This window comes from Lynx canadensis, chromosome A2 (assembly GCF_007474595.2).
Source record: "Lynx canadensis isolate LIC74 chromosome A2, mLynCan4.pri.v2, whole genome shotgun sequence".
Classification (NCBI taxonomy): Eukaryota; Metazoa; Chordata; class Mammalia; order Carnivora; family Felidae; genus Lynx; species Lynx canadensis.
This window is the reverse complement of record NC_044304.2, coordinates 76,013,262-76,034,021: the sequence shown is the minus strand read 5'-3', so window position 1 is coordinate 76,034,021 and position 20,760 is coordinate 76,013,262. Positions and strand designations below refer to the sequence as shown.

Below are 20,760 nucleotides of genomic sequence, written 5' to 3'. Positions count from 1 at the left end.
AGAGCATGAACTGGGGAGGAGTAGAGAGAGGGGGCACAAAGGATCTGAAGTGGGCTCTGTGATGACAGCAGACAGCCTGATGCAGGACTCAAACTCACGAACCACAAGGTCGTGACCTGAACTGAAGTCAGATGCTTAACCAATGGAGCCATCCGGGTGTCCCCCATCAATTTTCTTCCTAAATAGCTTTAGGACCCACCCACTTCTTTCCATCTCCAGTGGGATGATCCTGGATCCAAGTCCGCAACCTGATGTCTACACTACTGCGAAGCGTCCCAGTGGCTTATCAATTTCTGGCTCTCAGCCTCCAGCCCATTCCTCACACTGCATCTCATGAATTAGGCCTCCTCCCCCACTACAATCTAATCATACGACCCTTTACTTCAACCCCTTCAATTACTCCACGCCTTCCACCGCTCCTGGAATAAATACAAAAACCTGTCCCGTGGTCCTCAGGACCCAGCTTGGCCTGGGTCCTGCATGCATTCCAGGCAACGCTGGTCTTTCTTTTACAGCAATGTGTCCTGACTTCTCCTCCTTGATTCTTCCAGTGCCCAGCTCCCATGCCTTAGGGGAGACTTCCCAACTGCTCCCCACCAGTCAGCCCCTCCATCGCTTGCTCTCATGGAACTTGTGCTTTCTCTTCAGGGCGCTCCTCTTGATTTGGAATTACACATTCATTTGGGTGGTTATTTGATCAGTGTCTGTCTTCTCACACCAGACTCCAGGCGCTGTGAGGGCAGGAACCAAATTCCGGTTTTGCTCGTCTTGTACCTTCCCTACTTAGCAAAATATCTGGCAGTAGTAGGTGCTAAAATTTTTTGGGGGGGAGGCGCGGGGAGGAGAGGTTAATTGGGAGCCACAGGATTCAAACAGAAAAGGATACTGGAAATCATCTGCTTTCTGTCATTTTAAAGTTGGAGAAACCGAGGCCTCGAGAGGTGGGAGATGGTGGGGAGGGGGTTGTTTACTTATGCGTGGTCACAGTTGATGGCAGAGTTGGAATGTGTCAATCCTGGTCTCTTTCTATCTCAACCTGAGAACTGTTTATTTGCTATAAATACTCTGGTAGTATTCTCTCCCTCTTCTGCCTTTTTTTTTTTTTTAAAGTGAGAAATAAAAACTATCCTTAAACTATATCTTTTGTGCAATCCAATCAGAACATATCCATCCATTCATGGCAGACAAAATGGCACACTCTCGGGGAACAGGGGAAACCATTTTTAGAACACGCCCCCGTCCTCACCCCCACCAGCATGTGGCAGTGATGGGGTGCCTCATGGGAGCCAGGGGGCACGCTCCTCCTCTTCCTCCCCCCTGCTGATCGGCCACCCAGCCACGGCTGCAAACGATAAGAGGAAGAAGATTAATAAGACTCACAGCGACACAGACTAACTTCCTGGAAGTTGTGAGCTCCTCGGAGAACATTGCAAATCTCATGTTTTCCGGCTGCGGCAGGCATCATGGCTTGTGCTGTATCTCCAGAGGCTTCATTTTCCAGCAGTTTCTTTTGCACTGAATAAAGCAAGGGGGCCCTCTGGTGGTCATTTGTAGAACGATCTCGTGACAGGGAGAAATCTGCTTAGTTTGGATGCGACTTCTTAGTTTGCATTTCTCTCCCTTGCCTCCACAAGGCATTTCCAGAAACAGGCATTGAAAGTAAGTCAGGGGGCACCTGGGTGGCCCAGTTAGTTGAGCATCTGACTCTTGACTCTTGATCTTGGCTCAGGTCATTGTCTCGAGGTTCTTGGGTTCAAGCCCCACACTGGCCTGTGTGCTGATGGTGTGGAGACTGCTTGGGGTTCTCTCTCTCTCTCTCTCTCTCTCTCTGCCCCCTTACATTCTCTCTCTCTTCCTCTCTCAAAATAAACACAATAAAAACATAAAAATAAAAAGTAAAAGTAAATCAGGGCCATTATAAAGTGTCGGAACAGGAAGGCATCAAGGGACCACTTTTGTGGTCAGGCTTTCACAGGCCAGCCCCTCCTTGCTACACAGCTGTGACTGGTGATGTGGCCTGCAGGTGTGGACTGGAAATCTGGCCCACAGTGTGGACGGGAGGTCCCGATCTGGTGTTCAGAGGGAACGCTCTTAGAAATGCTAAGATCTATATAGCATTTTACAGCCCACTTGTATAATGTGTTGTTATCCAAGAGTGACTATAGGGAGGGGCGGCTCTGTGCCAGCAGGCTCGTGTCTGGAAAGGCGGGACCAGGGACAGGTGAATAAGGACAGGCGGTGGAACAGAGGAACAAACCGGGCCTTGGCTATTTGCTGAGCTGGGCAGGTTGGAGACAAGGAGAACAGCGGGGGCTGGAGAGAAGGGAGTAGATGACATACCCGTACGACTTGTAAATGCACAGACCACCTCACCAAGAGGGAGAGGTGAAGGAACCCAAGTGGCCCATGAGGATGGTGGAGGTCCAGGCACGCGGAAGACAGGCTGACGGCCAGCACCAGGGAACCTGGCCCGTGGAACCTGGCCCGTGGAGTCGGGCCTCAGGAGAGGAAGCAGCACCCGAGTTCTCAGACTCTCCACCCGCTTTCCATTCAAATTCTGTTCGGCACGCCCCTATTTTATTAGCTCCGTTTTATACCGTGTTTGGTTTTGTGTTTCATTTTCTGTGCCTATAACGGCCTTTCAAAAGTAAAAATAAAAATCTGTGCCCTTTTAAAACATTAGGAAATACATGGTTGAAAAAGTTACAGATCACAAAGAGATCAAGACTGTTTAATAGTGATTGTTGTGTTTTTTTTGATGGAAATCCAGTCACATCTGCCTGTACCGTTACACAGACCGCTACCTGCACATTCACACTCCACGAAGAACATGACTGATTACAAAAGAGAGAGGGACTTTTAAAACCACATTTAATCTTTAATACAAAATCCGTTGCCCTATTACAGAAGTGACCCCTTCATGCACAGATAAATTTCGCGCCTACCATGATGGGAGAGTAAAAACTGTACTTGTAATGCCTCCCTCCCCCTCCCAGACATCGGCAAATGTAAAGTAACTTTTGTCTTTGTGCTCTCTGATGCCAAGGCAAGCCTGGTTCGTCTTTCTGTATTTCCATTAGAACGGCTGGTCTGTGAGAAGCAAACATGGAGGCTTGGGATTATGTAGGACCATCTTTACCTGGGATTACTTCAAATTGTGCTTTACCTATAAACAGCAAAGGTGCCGGAAATAGGCCTACTGAGCCCCACAGGCAAAGCTCTGAAGATTTCTAGAAACTTGCTGTCAATATGTAGCATAGATCACTATTTCAGTTTCACAGCAAAAAGGGAAAATAAAAACCCACAAGATATTTAAGTAAATGCTTTCCAATCCCATGCACTGTATTAATTAGCTAACTTCTTATACAGTACAACATCAACATGGGTTGCAGGTTTATTTGTCTGTAACACCTCTATGCATATAGCATCTACACTTTAGGTATATTTACAAATTCAACAAAATATCTACATATAAAAAGCTTCACTTAAAATTAAACTTGATGCAAGTTATGAGAAACCAATTTATTGGCAAATGAAACGGAGCATTCCTTCAACCATAGGTTGTTAGAGGACTTCATATTTGGAGGTAAACCATTTGAGAGATCTCGTTTATGGATACGGTACAATGGGTATGTTGATGTCTGAAACTGCGGGTGGAATCCCTTTGACTGTTGGCCTCGTTAGCGCGTGTCAGATTTCTGAGATTCGGAAATGTGTCCTAGCAATTTGCATACACGTTGTTTAATGCTGCAGAGAGTTTCAAAAGTTGCCCCCTACGTAAAGGCCCGGAGAATAACATTCCTGTTGGCATACTGTCCTATGCTTCTGGTGTGGGGATAGCTTATGTTTTACAAAAATTCTCTACCCAACTGACAGCCTTCTGACCGAACTGACTTTAACAGAAACCATAAAAGACCGCTGAATCGTCATGTGCTCCAGTTGGTGCTAAAGCTTTTTCTGTCTGTACAGACGGGGAAATGCTCCTTAAAATAAACTGTCTTATTCATCTCATTTTCACCTCTCCTTTCTTTCAGCATTGCGGTTTTCATGGTCTCTGCTTTGGAAAAGTTACTTTTGGACACTGACAGTAAGCTGGGACTCCGAGGCGACCGTCCCGGCGGAGAAAGAAGGCAGCATGTTACGGAATGCTTGTTGTCTGAAGGCACTGTACGTGTCTCTTGCCCTGTGCTTTCTGGAGTCGTTTTTGAAACTTAAGTGGAGTGATTCGTTTTTGATTCTTTCAGCCTGGCCTAAGTGCCAAAATGCATTGCAATACACATTGCTTATGCCTAAAAACAACTGAACGCGGAGATGAATGTAAAAAGTAGAACACTGTACTGCTGTAACACCCGGAGGGTTAAGAAGGCTAGGAAGTAACAGGAGCGAAGGCCGGTAACAGAGTCTCAGTAAAGCATCAGCAAATGCGACTGTCACAATTAACTCATTTAGCAAGTATATACTGTACATCCTGTTGCTAACAGTCTCCCAAAAAGACTAGACAGCTAGACACAGAGTCACCAATGTCACAACAATGTCCACAAAGACATTGAAGTTCTAGAGAATACTACAGTTACACTCTTGACAATGAAAACGGAATTCATATTTCTGGGTTCGGCCGACGATAGGATAGACCGAGTCTCCAACTATGTTTTAATAACATACACAGGTGTTCCTTTAAGTGTGTAGCATTATTTCATGCATCATATTGAACTGTGTCCTGAAGAGGAAGTAACACGATCCGTTGATGAGGCTGTGTTATTTTGGTCAGTTCTGCGGAAACCAAGGATGCCTATTTTGAGTGACAAAGGATGCACTTTGCACTGCAGTTCACATTAACAAATCATCTGACGGAGTTGCGTTCTTGTTTTAGCTGTTCTCATAATATTAACACACGGCAGAACACGCACTGTCTGCCCCTGAGTTCATAGTATGAGAAGGCAGACAAACAAGTGCTTAGGATGAACATTCTAGAGAAATGGGATATTGGCAAAGGGCTTGCGGGTTAAACAAAGGAATTCATGGCATTGACAGGAGAAGGTGCCTCTGAGCTTTCGTTTCCTTCGGCGGGTTCTTTCTCCTTCTTACCACTGTATTGTCCAATAAAGGAGCCGTCCTCATTGAACTGGCCGTTCACCCCCTCTCCGTAGTCAACTAGGCTATCGTCGCTATCTTCTTTCTTCACCGTCCTGTCTGAAGGTGTTCGACTGCCCTTTTTCAAAGGCTTGTGGTCTTCTGCGTCACTGGAAGACAGAGAAAACATCTTCATCAGGATTGGCATTGAGGCGAAGTGCTTTGTTCTTACGGGTCATGCATGCAGGTTATGACAAAGCGCGCGGAGTCCTGAGCTTCTCAAGTCAAGTCTAATCGTCAGCTTGACTCCAATGACTGGGATGTGGTTGGGATGAAAATCAGGTGCAGCAATGGTTTAATCACGAAGCCTTCAGGAGGCGGATGGCTTCTCGCTGCGAATGTCAATGTCAATGATACATTCTCGCTCCTGATTTGGAAGCAGTTCAGAAACAGTCACAAGCATTAACAAAGGGAGAATGGAGAAAAGTTGAAAATCATCCCTATTTTGAATTCAAAGAAGGCGAAAGCTTATGGCAAGTAGAGTAGTTAGTAGGTTAAACTGTGTGAGATCTCTGAATTCCTTGGAGATGAATGGAGCATGATTTTGGTTAAGTGTGAAATATGAGGGTTTTTTCGTTTGTTTTTTTTTTTTCTGAGCACGGGGAAGCAAAGTCCTGCTTTTTGAATCATTTTGTTATCGAGTGCAGGCCAGACTTGTAAACTTTAACCTTACCTTTCAAGAGACCTATACATTCCGTTAAAAGGATGCAGAAGAAACAAGTGAAAATAGCCTAAGAAGAAAAGCAAAATCCTTATACTGATAGTAAACAGTATTTTTTTTTTTCTGTAAGAATTTTAGTTAATAGGTAAAGGTTGATTAATTTGGAGACTGACACAATTTCACTTCAAAGCATTACATTTGTACTATTACTGGCAGGTCAATATATTCCTAAGGAGTATGAGTGATTCAAAAAATGTCAAAGCAAACATTTGCTGTGCTCATTTTATCTCAGTCTACTCTTCTCCCGGTGTATTATGTAGCCTATCTGTGTTGGATGGGGATCTAAGGCTCATAATTTAAAACACATTATAGAACCCGATTTTTTTTTTCTTACGTCTCTGTTAAATCCCTAAGCACAACATCTGGAAGTTGGAGAATAGGTTTTCGAACACCTGCCCATCCGGTCGTGTAATTAGGTACACACAGTGACTTACTCTTTAATAGGGAACACTGGGTTTGAAAAAAAAAAAAAGAAAGAAAGAAAAAGAAAGAAGGCAATGAGAGCATTTTGTTTCCTTTCCAGGAGCAAAAATGCAAGGCCAAAGAGGAGACATAAGCAATATTAGTAAAAATGAAGAGGCTTCAGGTCAGAAAGAGGCTGCCTCAGCTGTAGCATTTCACCCAGCAATTTTTGTGCCACCCAAAAATCTGTGCCACGGCTTTACCGCCCACTCCGTCTCTGACAGTGGCTTTTTTTCTAGGCAAGATACAAACATCTCAAGAGGCACAAATATTCTGGCGGTTTGGCCAATAATGCCTACCGGGGTTTTCAGTCTTTCTCCAAGAAGCAGATCTCAAGACTGGAAACTTATACTTGCTTAACAGGGCACTGGTGTCTGCTATTGAAAATTAGCAGTTGCAACAAGACACAAGTTCTTGTCACACACTGAACCAACAGTATTATCCGCACTGCTAATCAACAACCGGGGAGGTATCACAGGACCTTGGGGTGGCCCGTGTTTGGGGCACTTCAGGGGAGAGAGCAGCTCGTCTCCGATCTACTGCGAGTAATAACGTGCACATCTGTAGTCATTAACCTCTAGGCTTTGTCTGAAGACTTCCTGTGAAACATTGCTCATGACTTGGTGAGGCACTTAAGTCCACTGGAGTGTTCAATAATAAGCAGGTCTTTGTCACCCGGATTCCAAGCTCTACTTCAGAGAGCTAGTGTTCCAAGGATCGCACTACGGTATTTCTTTGATCCAGCCACCTCTCCACCCATTCAACCACTCATATATCTAATAAATATTTATTGAGTGCCTACACTGGTAATGTTCTAGTCCTTGGGGATATAGCAGCAAACAAAACAGACTAAAGCCCTGAATTCATTAAGCTTACTTCTACTAGGGGAAAACATGGAAAATAACGTATTGAAATATTGGTTACATAGTGTGTCAGAAGGTGATTAGTGCTATGGAAAACACGGAACTGAGGAAAGAGGATGAAAGGTGTCAGGGGAGGGTGTAGAGGTTGATGCTAAATAGGGTATCCAGGGAAGTCCTCATTAGAAGTGACAGCCGACCAAAGGCTTAAAAGAGTTGAGGTAGGCAGGTGGATAGGTGGAGGGAGAGCCATTCTGGCAGGAGTAGCAAGCAGTGCAAATGCCCTGAGGTGGCAGCAAGCCTGATGCACTCTGGGAACCGGGAGGAGCTTGTGTGGCTGGTACCGAAGGGGAGAGAGAGAGAGAGAGACAGAGAGAGACAGAGAGAGACAGAGAGAGAAGAGCTAAAGTAGAAGGTGGCAGGGCTAGATCTGGGCCCTCCAGGGGACACTGGAAGGCTTCTGTCTTTAGCTCTGAGTGAGATGGAAAGCGATTGGGAGGTTTTCAACACATGAGTGACAAGAGCTGACTTAGGGTTTGAAAGGATTACAGTCATCAGTGTTGGGAACAGCCTAGCCTGGAGGGTGGGCCTTGGTAACCTACAGCAAAATTGGGTCACGCCATTTCCTCTGTATTGTGTGTGGCTGCTTCTGCACTCCCCACAGCAGACATGTAGAGTTGCAGCTTCGACCCTGTGGCCTGTAAGGTCTGAAATATTTACGAGTGGGGTCTTTACAGAAAACGTTTGCCGACCCCTGCTCAAGGGGGCCGAGGCGACTAGGGCAAAAACACAGGAGTGAGCCTGGACAAGAGCGGAACACCGAGGCAGCAGAAAGTGGCTAGATACTGGACATATTTTGCAAGTAGCACCAAAAGGATTTCTGATGGATTGGATATGGAATAAGAGAGAAAAAGAGGACACCAGGATTTTCAGTTTGAGTAACAGAAAGGATAGAATTACCCTTATTGGGGAGTACAGCGTGTTTGGGACGGAAGATCAGTGGTTCTGTTTTGGACATGTTAAGTTTGCTAGATCAGAGGAACCACTCCTTTAATGATTTTACGAATCTGGTATAACCTGATACCTAAAACCTACAAGAACACTTGGGGAAAGTGAAATTACAGGCTAATCTCATACAGGAACAGAGATGTGAAAATCCCAAAGACATCAAGAGCAAATGGAATTCGGGAATCTACCAGAAGGATACCATATCATGACCAAGTTGGGTTTATTCCAGGGAATGGAAGTTTGTTTCAGCATTAAAACTTCAATTCATATAGTTTTCCATTTTCGCAGAAGAACAATATATTATGATCATTTCAGTAGATTCAGGAAGAGGTGTTTGGTAAAATTCAACACCCATTCACAATAAAAATGTCGATACTCTAGGAAGAGCAAGTATCTTGAATGTCCTGGGTATTTGCAAGACACTTAGTTTCACCATCTTTGATGGTGAGTGTTGACAATTTCTGTTTGGTATCAAAATAGTAGGGATGCGTACTATTGTCACTTTTAACCAAAACGACATTGAAAGTACTAAGCGATGTGCGGAGAAAAAGAAATGGAAGGTATACTATTACGAAGAAAGAAAACTGTCATTACTCATAACTGGTATGGTTACATGTATGTAAAACATCCAAAAGAATATGGAGGCGGCCATTAGAATAAAAAGAGAGTTTGGTAATGTTGCTTAATACAATACCAGCATAAAAGTCCGTTTTATTCCCATGCTTGCAAATAATTGGAAAATGAAATTTAAAAGAACGATTCCAGTTATATCACACAAATATGAAGTATATAAGAACAAATCCAACAAAAATGTTTTAAGTTCCCTATGAAGAAAATGAAAGTTTTATTGTTATTAAAGAAGAGCTAAATAAATGGAGGGATTTACCATAATGGTGGACAAGAAGACTCAAAGTATCGTTACATACGTTAACCCTCTTTATATTGGTCTTTAGATTCAATTTACTGCCAATAAAAACCCAGCAGGTTTCTCTGTGGATCTTGCTTGGCAAGCTGACTCTCAGCTGCAAGTGTATAAATGAAAAGGCCAGGAATACCTAAAAAATTCTTGAAGAAGAATAACAAAGTTGGGGGACTTGATTTATCAGATATCAAGGCTTATTAAAAGTTATAGTACTAAGATAGTGCAGTTTTGGTGCAGGGACAGACAAATCAGTCAGTGGACTGTAACACAGGGCCCTGAAATAGTTGGGAGATCTTTTTGCTGGCTTTATTCCTACATATTTTTATGCTATCATAGCTGAGATCATTTTTCAGATCCTACTTTCCAACTGTTCGCTGGTATACAGAAATACAATCGACTTCACCCTAATTTTGTGTCAGGCAACATCACTAAACTCTTTTTATTAATTGTAATATCTTCCTGCTGATTCATTTGGATTGTTACACAAACAGTCCCTATCAGTTATGAATAATGGCGAGCCAAGAAGGAGCTCCCTAGAAGCATCCATTGCAACTTAATGATCATAGTGGATGAGAGAAAATCTATAGCAACATGGGCTGTGCTTGAAAGAAGAGAAGGAAGGGAGAGAAGTACTCTATCCACAAACAGAGTCTTTCTAGGAAAAGAGGTTCAAAGGCAGCTCAACATCTTCCTAAGACTGGTTTTTAAAAAGTGGTGTGATGGGGGCACGTGGACGGCTCAGTCGGTTGAGGGTCCAACTCTTGGTTTTGGCTCAGGTCATGATCTCACAGTTCGTGAGTTCAGGCCCCACACAGGGCTCTGTGCTGACAGTGTGGAGCCTGCTTGGGATTCTCTCTCCCTCTCTCCCTCTGCCTCTCACCTGCTCAAGTGCTCTCTTTCTCAAATAAGCTGGAAAAAAAAGTGGTGGGATGTAATGTCATACTTCAATTAGAATATGGCTAAATGGAAAAAATTGTACGAGGCACCAGAACAGTACTGGCACGTGATTTATGCCCCCAAAATATAAGTACTCATCTATCTGCCATCACATCTCCTCTCTCCATTCCAGGCCCCCACCTCAGAGAGATTTTTTTTTTCTTTCTAAGAAATACCTTGTGTAACACACACAGCTCAGAAGTTTCCAGATGTGATGACTGTGAAAAGTTCTGTGAAAGGGATACAACTCAGGTACAAGTCCGTGTTGAAGCACTGTGTTAGTACTTGCTGCTTTTCAACTCAAAGATGAATTTTAAAAAAGTTTTTAAATTTTAAGTAGCCTCCACGCCCAACATGGGGCTTGAACTCACAACCCTGAGATCTAGAGTCGCATGCTCTCCTGACTGAGCCAGCCAGGTGCCCCTCAAAGATGAATTTTATAATGAAATAGTAAACAAACTGTTTTTGACATGATGTCAAGGGAATTGTCCCAAATGAGAGGAATTGGAGGTTACGGGGGATGATTTAAAAGCCATATACTTATTTAGCTACACAGTAGTCAAAGCTTAAAAATATTCAACCACGTTTTATGAGAGATGTTAAGGACAGGAGGCATCAGATGTTAGTGAACTCTTAGCCTAGGACATCAAAGATTAAACAAATTTCAAAATATGTCATAAAATAGCCATAACATAGCACATGTAGCTACAGAATATATTTTTGATACTCATGGCCAAGAATGAAGATGGTTGAGCAGTGGAAAGAAAGGGTCACATCACAGCATCAAAACTCATCTCTGACACCGCTTCCTCTGGGAAGGCTTCTCACATTACCCTCCTTCCATGCCACCCAGTTGGCCTTGGCTTCCCGCCCCTGCTCCCCGGTACCTGAGTTATATCCCTTTCATAGAACTTTTCCCACAGTGCTCAGATTGGTCTTTTACTTTCCCGTGTCCCTTGCTAGACTATAAGCTAGGGAGGTTAACATTCTATTGTTTTTACTATCCCCACAGCCCGGCATACAGTAGGCACTCAATAAATACTGGTTGAATGAATGAATTCATTGTAAAATAACAATAAAAGACAGGTGGGCATTTTAGAAAATTTCCCAGAATTCTAACATTGGGAAATTTTCATTCCTTCTTAATGAATTTCATGATGTCAGACAAAGCACTAGATTATATATTTTCTTCCTCTCTCTTTCCCTAGGAATGAATTTGAAGGAGTTGACCTTTGTTTCAATAATACTTCAGGGTTATGCACACAGGAGGGACCCAAGGAATGTCTATTGAGTTAAAATTCAGCAACAACAGATATATTTGTGATCATTCGGTTTGTCTTGTGGTCACGATCCTCCAAATCACACTGCCATTAGATTGACCTTCGCGACCCAAACACTCCCTCTAAAAGTCCGTCACGATTTATACTGTTCACATACCAGTTTACATTTGTGAGCAGAATACACTGGAAGCAGATAGCAAATCAAACATGACACACCTTCGTATCATTCAAGTCTTAGGAGCACGGGTTAGCATGCCTGCAACAGGATCATGTTTACTCGAATGGCAAGATCCCTGTGCAGACAGCCTCCATTTATGCTATGAGTTCAAGTACCATGGCCATATGGTTTATGACCTAGGGTCATTCTGGTTTTTAAAGGAATGGATCTAGACAATTAAAAAAAAAATACTTACACGGTTGGTTGCATTGTTTCTCTGATTTTTCTATATGCTAGTAAGGATGCAGATCCTACTGTCTGTATAATTAAAGAAACAAACAAAGCAAGCTGCAGGCTTCCACCAGAGGGTAACTGCTTGGGGGTGGGAGTTGGAGTTAGGGCACAAGGTTACAGCTTATGGGGAAAAAAAAATCAAATTTGGCCATTGAAGTTCCATCCCTGTTTGCACTATGAAAAACCCTCTGGCTGAGAGCCCACCATGTCGAGGCTGTTTCAGCCTCACGCTGGAGAATGAGCAAATCATAAATGGAATTCATTTACATTTGGTAATAGCCCTAATTTTGTCTGCGTCGGTGTGTGATCAGCGTATTAATTTGTTTTCAGAACGAAAAAGAATAAGAATCAATAAATAATACAAAGCTCAAAACTTCCAGAAGGTGCAAAACAGAGAAGGGACCCTGGTGATTTAGGAAGGAGAATGACACTTAAATGTATTATTAAAAAACAAAAAGGCATCTGTTGGAATAAATAGTTGGAACTGTTTCATTAATTGTAACATCCAAAAAACTAAACGACTTTTTTTTTTTTTTTTTTTTTAAGTAGAAAAGAATCCAAAGGGAAAAAATTCTGAGGTAGTGTCAGGAAGTCACAGGATAAAGCCGTATCTGTAGCAAAGGGCAGTTGGGTATTTGGGAAAGTGATTTCACTTGTGGGCTTGTCCTTAAGGACTTTCAGTCTTGGTAAAAAAGAAAATGACTAAATTGTGTTTTCAGTTGAGACACCCGTCAGAACCTTCCCTTGGCATCTCCCACATCAGCGTAATTATATGTGTGACAAATGTTTTTGTCTTCACACACGAACCAACAGATTTGTGCTCAACAGGCCCAAAGAAAAGTCTTTCTCTTCTGAGAAACTCAAGGCATAAGCTAAAGACAGTCATGTGAAAACGCTTCACAAACATATCACATGTGCACCAACACCATGACAAAGAAATATGATAAATGTAAATGTAAAATAAAATGAATGTAAACACAGTGATAATGAGGCCAGTCACCAAATACTTGCCATGTACCGCTCTGGAACCCCAAATCATATTAAAAGTTGTGAGCAGACATCTCGTGGAGGAGGTTAGAAATCATGGAACTAGAAGCCTTCGGTGATCATCTAATATTTGAACAACTGTATCATTTTACAGATGAAAGACACTGAGACCCAGACAAGTTAAGTTCCATACCTAAAGGAATCAAAGGTAATGGCTGAGTGGACAGTGAAACTAACAATTTCTTGATTCCAAGCTGGTTCTCATTCAACCTCGATTTCAATCACGTCTTATTGGAGTAAGCAGCATGGTTGCCCTGAGAAAGTCACATGACATCAGACCGTGTAACCACGAGCTGACATTTGAGACCCACCAGGTGAGCAGTACATCGCCGGATTCACTTAAGCGTGATAATGTATGACAGGAATCCATCACCACGTGACAAATGTATGAGGTGCAAGGGTTTATTTCCAATTCATGCAAATGCGGAGTTGTTTCAGGCTACCATAAAGATTTCGCTTCATCACAATAAATAAGGGAGTGGTGTGCATAACTTGTGTAGAAATCTAGCCACAACAACTTTATCTAAAAAGAAGTTCCCTAGTAATCATCACCTCACCTGCTGTACAGGAAAAACATGTAGTAGAGTGAATGAAATCAGCCGGGATTGCAACTCATCCAGGATCAGACGTGGCTTTCCTAGGCTATGGCCATCTGCCGGCTGCCCTACCGTGTAATGTGGAGTGGGCAGAGGTGGCCCGTGAGGTTTCCACAGACCGAGTCCCAGGGTCAACTGGTGACACCAAGACAACCCTCATTAGACAGAGAAGCTTTACAAATTATAATCATTTCTGTTGAAGAGAAGATCAGAGTGTATGAAGGCTTAGATGCTGAGACACAAAGGCTAAACTTGTGTCTGCATGGAAACTGGTACGAAACCAAATTTGTCCAAAAGACATGGTTTTTCTCAATCAGTTATCCTATTTTCGTATGCTTGGCATTATTCAGCCCCTCGGGATATTGACATGGAAATGCCAAAAATGAGCTCTAGAGATGGGTGGAAATTAGCACAATTTTCTATAAATGTCACCTGGCAATCATAATAGTGAAATATTTTGTTACCTTAAAGCCTTTTCTTCTGCCAAAAAAGGCTCAGTTTGGACTCAGTGCATATTTTAAAAAATATATAATTTGTATATTTTTGTATTTATTATATTTATATTGTTATTATATTTTATATGATATATAAATATGTTTATATAATATATATATTTTATAATCAAGAGCATCATAGAAGGAAAAAGCAAGGTGTAAAAAAGCATTTTATAAATAGAAGTGTTCTTTTGGGCCACCCAAATCCCAATTTTTTAAATGAATAAATACATAGTTTCTGTTTTTAAACATTATTTTAAACTTAAAAAAATCAATTAGCTCTTTTATCTCTTTTTTAAAAAGACAAGTAACTCTTAGGCAAGAATATCTTTAAAGAGTTTCTCTTCCTGTCTCTCTTTTTTCATTACTCAGCACACAGGCTATGTTAAAAATGAAGCCAAGCCAAGAATGTATTATCAGAGTTGTGTGAGTTAACACACAGGCTAGAGGGCTATGATATTCTTAATAATTTACAGCTTCTAAAACAACCTTATCATCCTTTTATGATTAGTGGCCAGGGTATATAGACATTTATTTTGGAAAACAAGCATCAAATCCAGGAGTAGAAAGAGTGACACCAATTTTATAAATGCACTACTTAGAAAATGACAGGTGTCGTATCCTGTGGAATGCAGGTCTTGTAGGGTCTTTATTGTTGTTTTAACTCTTATCCTAACACACCAGCTTTTCCTGGTTTGAGCAGTACAGCAGCAATGCCTCTGGGAAAATATGGCAGAGTGGAAGACACTTCATTGCCAAACCTATGACCAAATGGAAATTTATCTCTTGATGCAAAGTGGGAATATTTTCATCGTGAGGGATGCGTAAACATTTAGACATGGAAGTGTTTCTAAACTAATATTTGAGGAAAATATGAAAGGCCACAGAACCTGTTCCTGGCCGAATCCCGTCGGATGAGGTCTGTATGAGCAGACAGTCTGTGCAGGGAAGGGAAGGTGAAGGGAGTCTGCGAAGCAGTGCTCACCTGTATTCTCCAAAAGTGCCATCGTCTTCCTTCATAGGCTGGATTTCAGGATCAGCGTGAGCATCTTCCTTTTCCTTAACTAAAACATTTCAAAGCGACAATATTATCTATTGATTCTGCGTTTCCCTATTGAAAATTTTAAAGAGTGCACTCTCTGAGATGTGTGGCGGTGGAAAATGATTCTACACACAGCGGGATGTTATACAGCCAGATGTGTTATGTGGCCACGCATATACTTTGCTGTTTTTGTCTCTCTGAGACAACCTAATAGAATGAACATTTGTTAACCTATAAAGTTGACTTCCTGTATGCATCTTACTGATGAAGGAATAAGTTTTAGGTTTCTGTGATTTCTCCCCTATTGGACTAATCTATTTATTTACAATAGTCAAGGTTACAAGTCATTTTAGCAAATCTTATTCTTTTGCAGGTGTTTTGTTTTCTTGTCACTGACGGGGAAATGGCCAGGTAAATAGAAATTCATTGGAACCACTAAACTGAACAAAACATTAACGGGAGAGGAAAAGCAATGTTACACGTCATGATATCAAGACTCAGTTCATGCATTCCTTCCTCCAGAAGACTTCCATGAACCTTCCCCTTCAGCCTGTTGGTTGTAGGTGCGACTTTAGCACCTATGACTTTTGTGTAGCCTACGGAAGCAGAATCACTAATATCTTCAGAGAACAGCTTAATTTATTCCACCAAACACCTTCTGAGCCTTGACTATGTTTAGGCTCCCATTTAAAAAAAAAAGGGATCAAAAATTGGACAGAACATCCAAATTTATGGCTCTGGGAAAATATACTTATTACTACCTACATATTTACTCTCATCATTTCATTTTAGTTTAGGATAATGATGCAGCACTATAAGGCAATTTTACTCTTTCTCTCTTACCTGGATATTTACCACCCTTGTTTCTTCTGATGAAGCAAACGATCAGCAAAATTAAGATGAGAAGAGCGACGGCACACATCAGACCAATGAACCAGCCCTGAGTCGCAATATCCACCTGTCGGCTTGCCATTGCTGGAAAACAAATCAGCGGTGTCGGGGGGAATGGGTTAAGGGGGAGATGAGAACGGGTGTAGTCTCTTGAAGCAAAAAACTACCATAGTATATGAGCTTTTATACATTTTACCGTGGCCCCATATTGCAATCTGTCAGTTATGATAAAGCAGGAGTTATATAAAAACTTTGAAAAATCTTCATGAATTAAAAAAATTCAAATAGCGAAATCTGAATGCTAATCCCATCAAATGCTAACCAATCCTGCTAAACATTGTGTTCACAGTTATTTTAACTACATATTCTCAATAGAAACATAGTCCCAAGCCAGTTTTTAATAGTACCGTCTATAGATAAATTGTATATTAAGTACAACAATAAGAATGGAAGACCGAGTTTTAAACAGAACAGAATGTATACATCTAATGGAGTATTTTTTCTTCAAAGGAACCACTTTTGGAGGCTAAAATATCATTGCAGTGATATTGCCATTTTCCAAAATGTTTTATAAATCTTCTTTTAAAATGGAAAGCTTTAACACACAAGAAACCTGTCTACATAAGATAACCAGCCTTATTATTTTATAGAACATCTCAATTTGCACCCAAAACATTCCTTAGATTTGTTATTCATCTCATTTACAAGAGTTGGTTCTAAAAGATTTTTGGAAATTTCTGAAAAACTCTGATTTACCCTCAAAGGATCGATATTCAATATTCATTATTGTTTAGAATCCGTTTAAAAGCCTTTGAGAGGCATCTTGATCGGGGAAATCATTACTGGAATAAATGACCAGCTTAAAGAGAAAATACTCATTCACATGTATACATACTCTTTGTCTTCATCTATTCTGTTTGAGTCAATAAATGTGAAGCCCCTTATTCAACTAGTCACAGTATGCAAATATCCTAAGAAAAACACAGAATAATTAGCATTTCTGGTATTATTCAAAAGTGTCAATCAAACGGGACAAAGTGCAGCATCAATGGCCATTCAGACATGCCCGTGAGGATTTGTTTAAATAAATTGGTACGAAACTTTTTTTAAAGGCCTTTATTATTATTTTTTTTGACCATAATCAAAGTAAAAGGTTTTCTTCTTTTGATTCATAAGCATGCCTGTACCATGCTTTCGATCTGATTGAGTTTATTTGAGTGCACTTAACGTGGTTGGGTTGGGCATATGTGATCTCTGGATGCAGAAACAAACATGGCTACACATATCCCAGGGTCAGCTCTCTGTTGCCAAAATAGCACCTCATTGCCTTATTTTTCTCCACACAAAGTAGAGGGAGAAAAATGAAATGCCTAAAAATCAAGTATGAAGAATGTGAAGAATGTGTGTATGTGTGTTTAAGAAATACAATGAGAAGTGGAAATACGTGATCTGGAATATAAATCAAACGCCAGTAGCCTTTCGCAATCTCCCTTTGTGCCTCATTGGCTAGAGGGGTTTTGAGTTGTATCATAACTAGATATAACCAAGGCAGGAGTATAGGCAGTGCCCTCCCTCCATACACACACCAGAATCATGATGACGAAGATGAAGAGGAAGGCAGTGATAACGACAGCTAACATTCTGAAACTCTTACTATCGGCTAGGCACTGTGTTGAGGGCAACACCTTCTTTAATCCTTCGAGGTGGGCATAGGGAATAAACTCATACTAGCCAGTATGCTCTACTGCTCTAATGCATTCCAGAAAACACGTCCAGACATCAACTCTGCAGAAGTCTTTCCAAAAACCAAAATGCTATAGAGACTTTCCCTGAGACAGGTAAAAAGATTTTGAAAGTCCATCGTGACACGCTCCTTGGCAATACATTTCTTTCAGTTTGCACCTGGTCTTGGATGGCGTGCTTTTTCTCCAAAACGGAACCCCAAGCCAACTGGTGTAAGTCTATCGAGCATCTGATTGAAGTTAAAGAGTCCTTGTTTTTAGTATGCTCAGTCACTTCCAGCCTTGTTGTAAATAGTATCTGCTTTTACATTTTCCATCCAATTAAATACAACCAATAGGGGCAACATGCAACGAGATACTCAAGTGCCAGCACAGACATGGTCTTAGAAAGGTGGTGATTGTCAAGGCCGAACTTCCTGCTGGCAGGTGGCTATTGTGTAACTACGCAAAAAGTGGAAATGTTTCTTTGACAGTCGATGAGGGAACAGCCAAATTGATTTTGAATTTTTACCTCTATGTTCCAAAAAGAAAAGAATCAAATATTTCACAATCCCACTCTTTACGATCAGGCAGACACAGCAGGAGCGTGCGTGCGTATGCTCACCTAAACACACACTAGTGCACCAGAAGTTGACTTAAACAAAAATTATGTAAGTGAAAAGAACTTCTACTGACTTCCCATCCACATAAGAAGGGATCTAAAGCCCAGAGTGGCTACAAGAGGCTTCAACTCTTCCTAGAACACTCTAAGATCATCTTAACTGCAGATACACGTACAAACCCAAGTCATGGCCACCACTGTGCTTCACACACACACACACACACACACACACACACACACACACACACACTGAAGCCTGTGGGGCCTTTTCTTCTTGAATCCGAGTTTCAGTGGGCAGGTATTTGTAGGATTAAGTAGGAGAATGAAAGAGGATTTTCACTTTATTTAAATCTTTACAATAAAATTATGGTCACGCTTGAGTAACCCATAAAGCAATACATTAAATAAAAAGACAAATATAAAGGATATGAAAAAAGAAAATAAGCTAGAGGAATAAAATTTGCTGGTTCCTACAAGTCAGTTTTTTTTTTTAATTTACATCCAAATTAGCATATATACAAGTCAGTTTTAATAAGTGTTCTGCTAGCACATTGCTTGATGTCTCCCGGATAACCTGTGCTCTGTGGGAGTAGGTCTCTGAGGCAACACTCATGAACTAGAATAATAATGTGCAGGAGGCAGAGCTAACAAATAGCTATTTATGAAGAATCCATTAAGCACAAAAATGTCCTCTTGAATTAAAATAGTTAGAAATGTATAGAAAGAGCAAATCGGGGGCGTCTGGGTGGCTTAGTCAGTTTGGGTGGCTGAGCGTCTGACTTGGGCTCAGGTCATGATCTCATGGTTTGTCAGCTGGAGACCCACATAGGCTCTGTGCTGACAGCTCAGAGCCTGCTTCAGATCCTCTGTCTCCCCTCTCTCTGTCCCTCCTTGGCCCGTGCTCTCTCTCTTTCAAAAATAAGTAAACATTAAAAACAAAAAAGAGCAAAACATTTCCTTGGCCAAAGACAGTTGACCAAAAAAACCTGTTGGGCCCGGTAAAAGCACATCTGCGTCACATCCTTTATGATATCCGAGAAGACAGGCACTGATGGGAGACAGAGACGAGGAGGTGGGGTCCTCACAGGACTGGGGGCAAAGAACCACAGCACCCACACACCACGTATGGTCTCATCTGATTTGTTTTTCAGTTTGTGCCAGGGGAAAAAATTAAGAAATATGCCTTAAGAATTCAGACTATAAAAGGCAGAGATGGTGTCATGGTAAGGAGATTCACAAAAGAGGGGCGCCTGGGTGGCTCAGTTGGTTCAGCTTTGAACTCTTGATTTCAGCTCAGGTCATGACCTCATGGTTTGTGAGATCGAGCCTCACATCGGGCTCTGTGCTGACAGTGAGAACCCGCTTGGACTTCTCTCTCTCTGCTCCTCTCCTGTTCACTTGCTCTCTCTCTGTCTCTCAAAATAAATAAATGAACTTAAAAAAAAAAAAGATTCATGAACGAAGCAGAGAGGAAAGCTGAATCTAGGTTCCTGAAGTTATTTAGCACAAGTCAGAGAGAAAAGCATCTCATTAAGGCAGGGTTTAAACATTAGCCAGAATGGTACGCCTCCATGCCGAGCACTGACACTCACATGTCAGAACCCAGCATGGAGGGGAGGAGGAGCACGAGTGGTAGAAGGTGTGCTTTCACACTGGACTCAGTCTGGCAGCTCTACTGGACAGAGCTGGGAAAGTGGGAGGACACGGGAGTTGGATGAACGGTATTTGCTCCTGGAGGGACTATGTTAACTAAGGTCACCAGGGCTTAATCACGACTTACTCTTTATCATAGCTACATCCGTGGCCTTCTCCTATCTCTCCACTGCTGGCACACAACAATGGCCCACCCGTTATGGCTGTTCACCTTGAACTACCCGCCAGCTGCAGCTGGAATTGTACGTATAGCAACACTGGAGAGAAAAAAAAATTGTTTTCTCAAGGGTTTGCCTTCTGTCCTATACAAGGACAAAAAAAAAAGCCACAATCTGATGTCACAGGTGGCATCTCGTTCTAGCTAGCCGCAAGCTGGGAGTACATCGGCGTCTTCAGGGGTCCGGAATAGCTGGACAGACGTGGCAAGTGCCAAACAAAGTGGTCATTTCCGCCTGTCTCCCTTGGGGCGTGGGCCTCTGTGACCCTGGACATGGGTGGAGTGAGAGCCTCTCCTCCAGCACTGGAAGGCTGAGCCTCGAACCCCAGTTCTTTCACGTCCCAGCCGGGTGACACTCCAGTGACCTGACGTGTAAGTGGGTACTCACCCAGCCCACCTCACAGGACTGTGGTGAAGAAGTGAATGAGAAAAGCCATGAGAACCAGTCGCCCGGTGTAGATCCGAGGTGACTAAACGCTAGGCTGTTACTATTATTATGTATTATGTATTATGTATTCTAGCCATAAACGAACAAAATGTCTCCTTGAGCTTTCGGTATTTTGAAGTTAAAAGCCATCGATAACAAAAAGCACCCATAATAATAACTGTGAATGGACAGTCCTCTTTTCAGTTTCATGCACCACTTTCCTAGAGCTCTTTACACAGGTCTTTACAAAAACACAAGGAACAGAATAGCAGAAGCATGG

The 20,760-nt window shown here is 41.9% G+C and overlaps 1 protein-coding gene across 12 annotated transcripts in view; it reads right to left on the bottom strand.

Moving 5' to 3' along the window:
- Positions 1-2,721: 2,721 nt before the first annotated feature.
- NRCAM (neuronal cell adhesion molecule) overlaps positions 2,722-20,760 on the bottom strand; it is a 258,429-nt gene continuing 240,390 nt past the window's right edge. For all 12 annotated transcript variants that reach the window (XM_030307737.1, XM_030307742.1, XM_032592377.1 and 9 more), the window contains 3 exons: positions 15,793-15,924; positions 14,893-14,971; positions 2,722-5,240 (listed from right to left, as the gene is read on the bottom strand). In XM_030307737.1, coding sequence (XP_030163597.1) covers positions 5,003-5,240; positions 14,893-14,971; positions 15,793-15,924 — 449 coding nt within the window. In that variant the 3' untranslated portion in view covers positions 2,722-5,002. The remainder of the gene's footprint in view (positions 5,241-14,892; positions 14,972-15,792; positions 15,925-20,760) is intronic.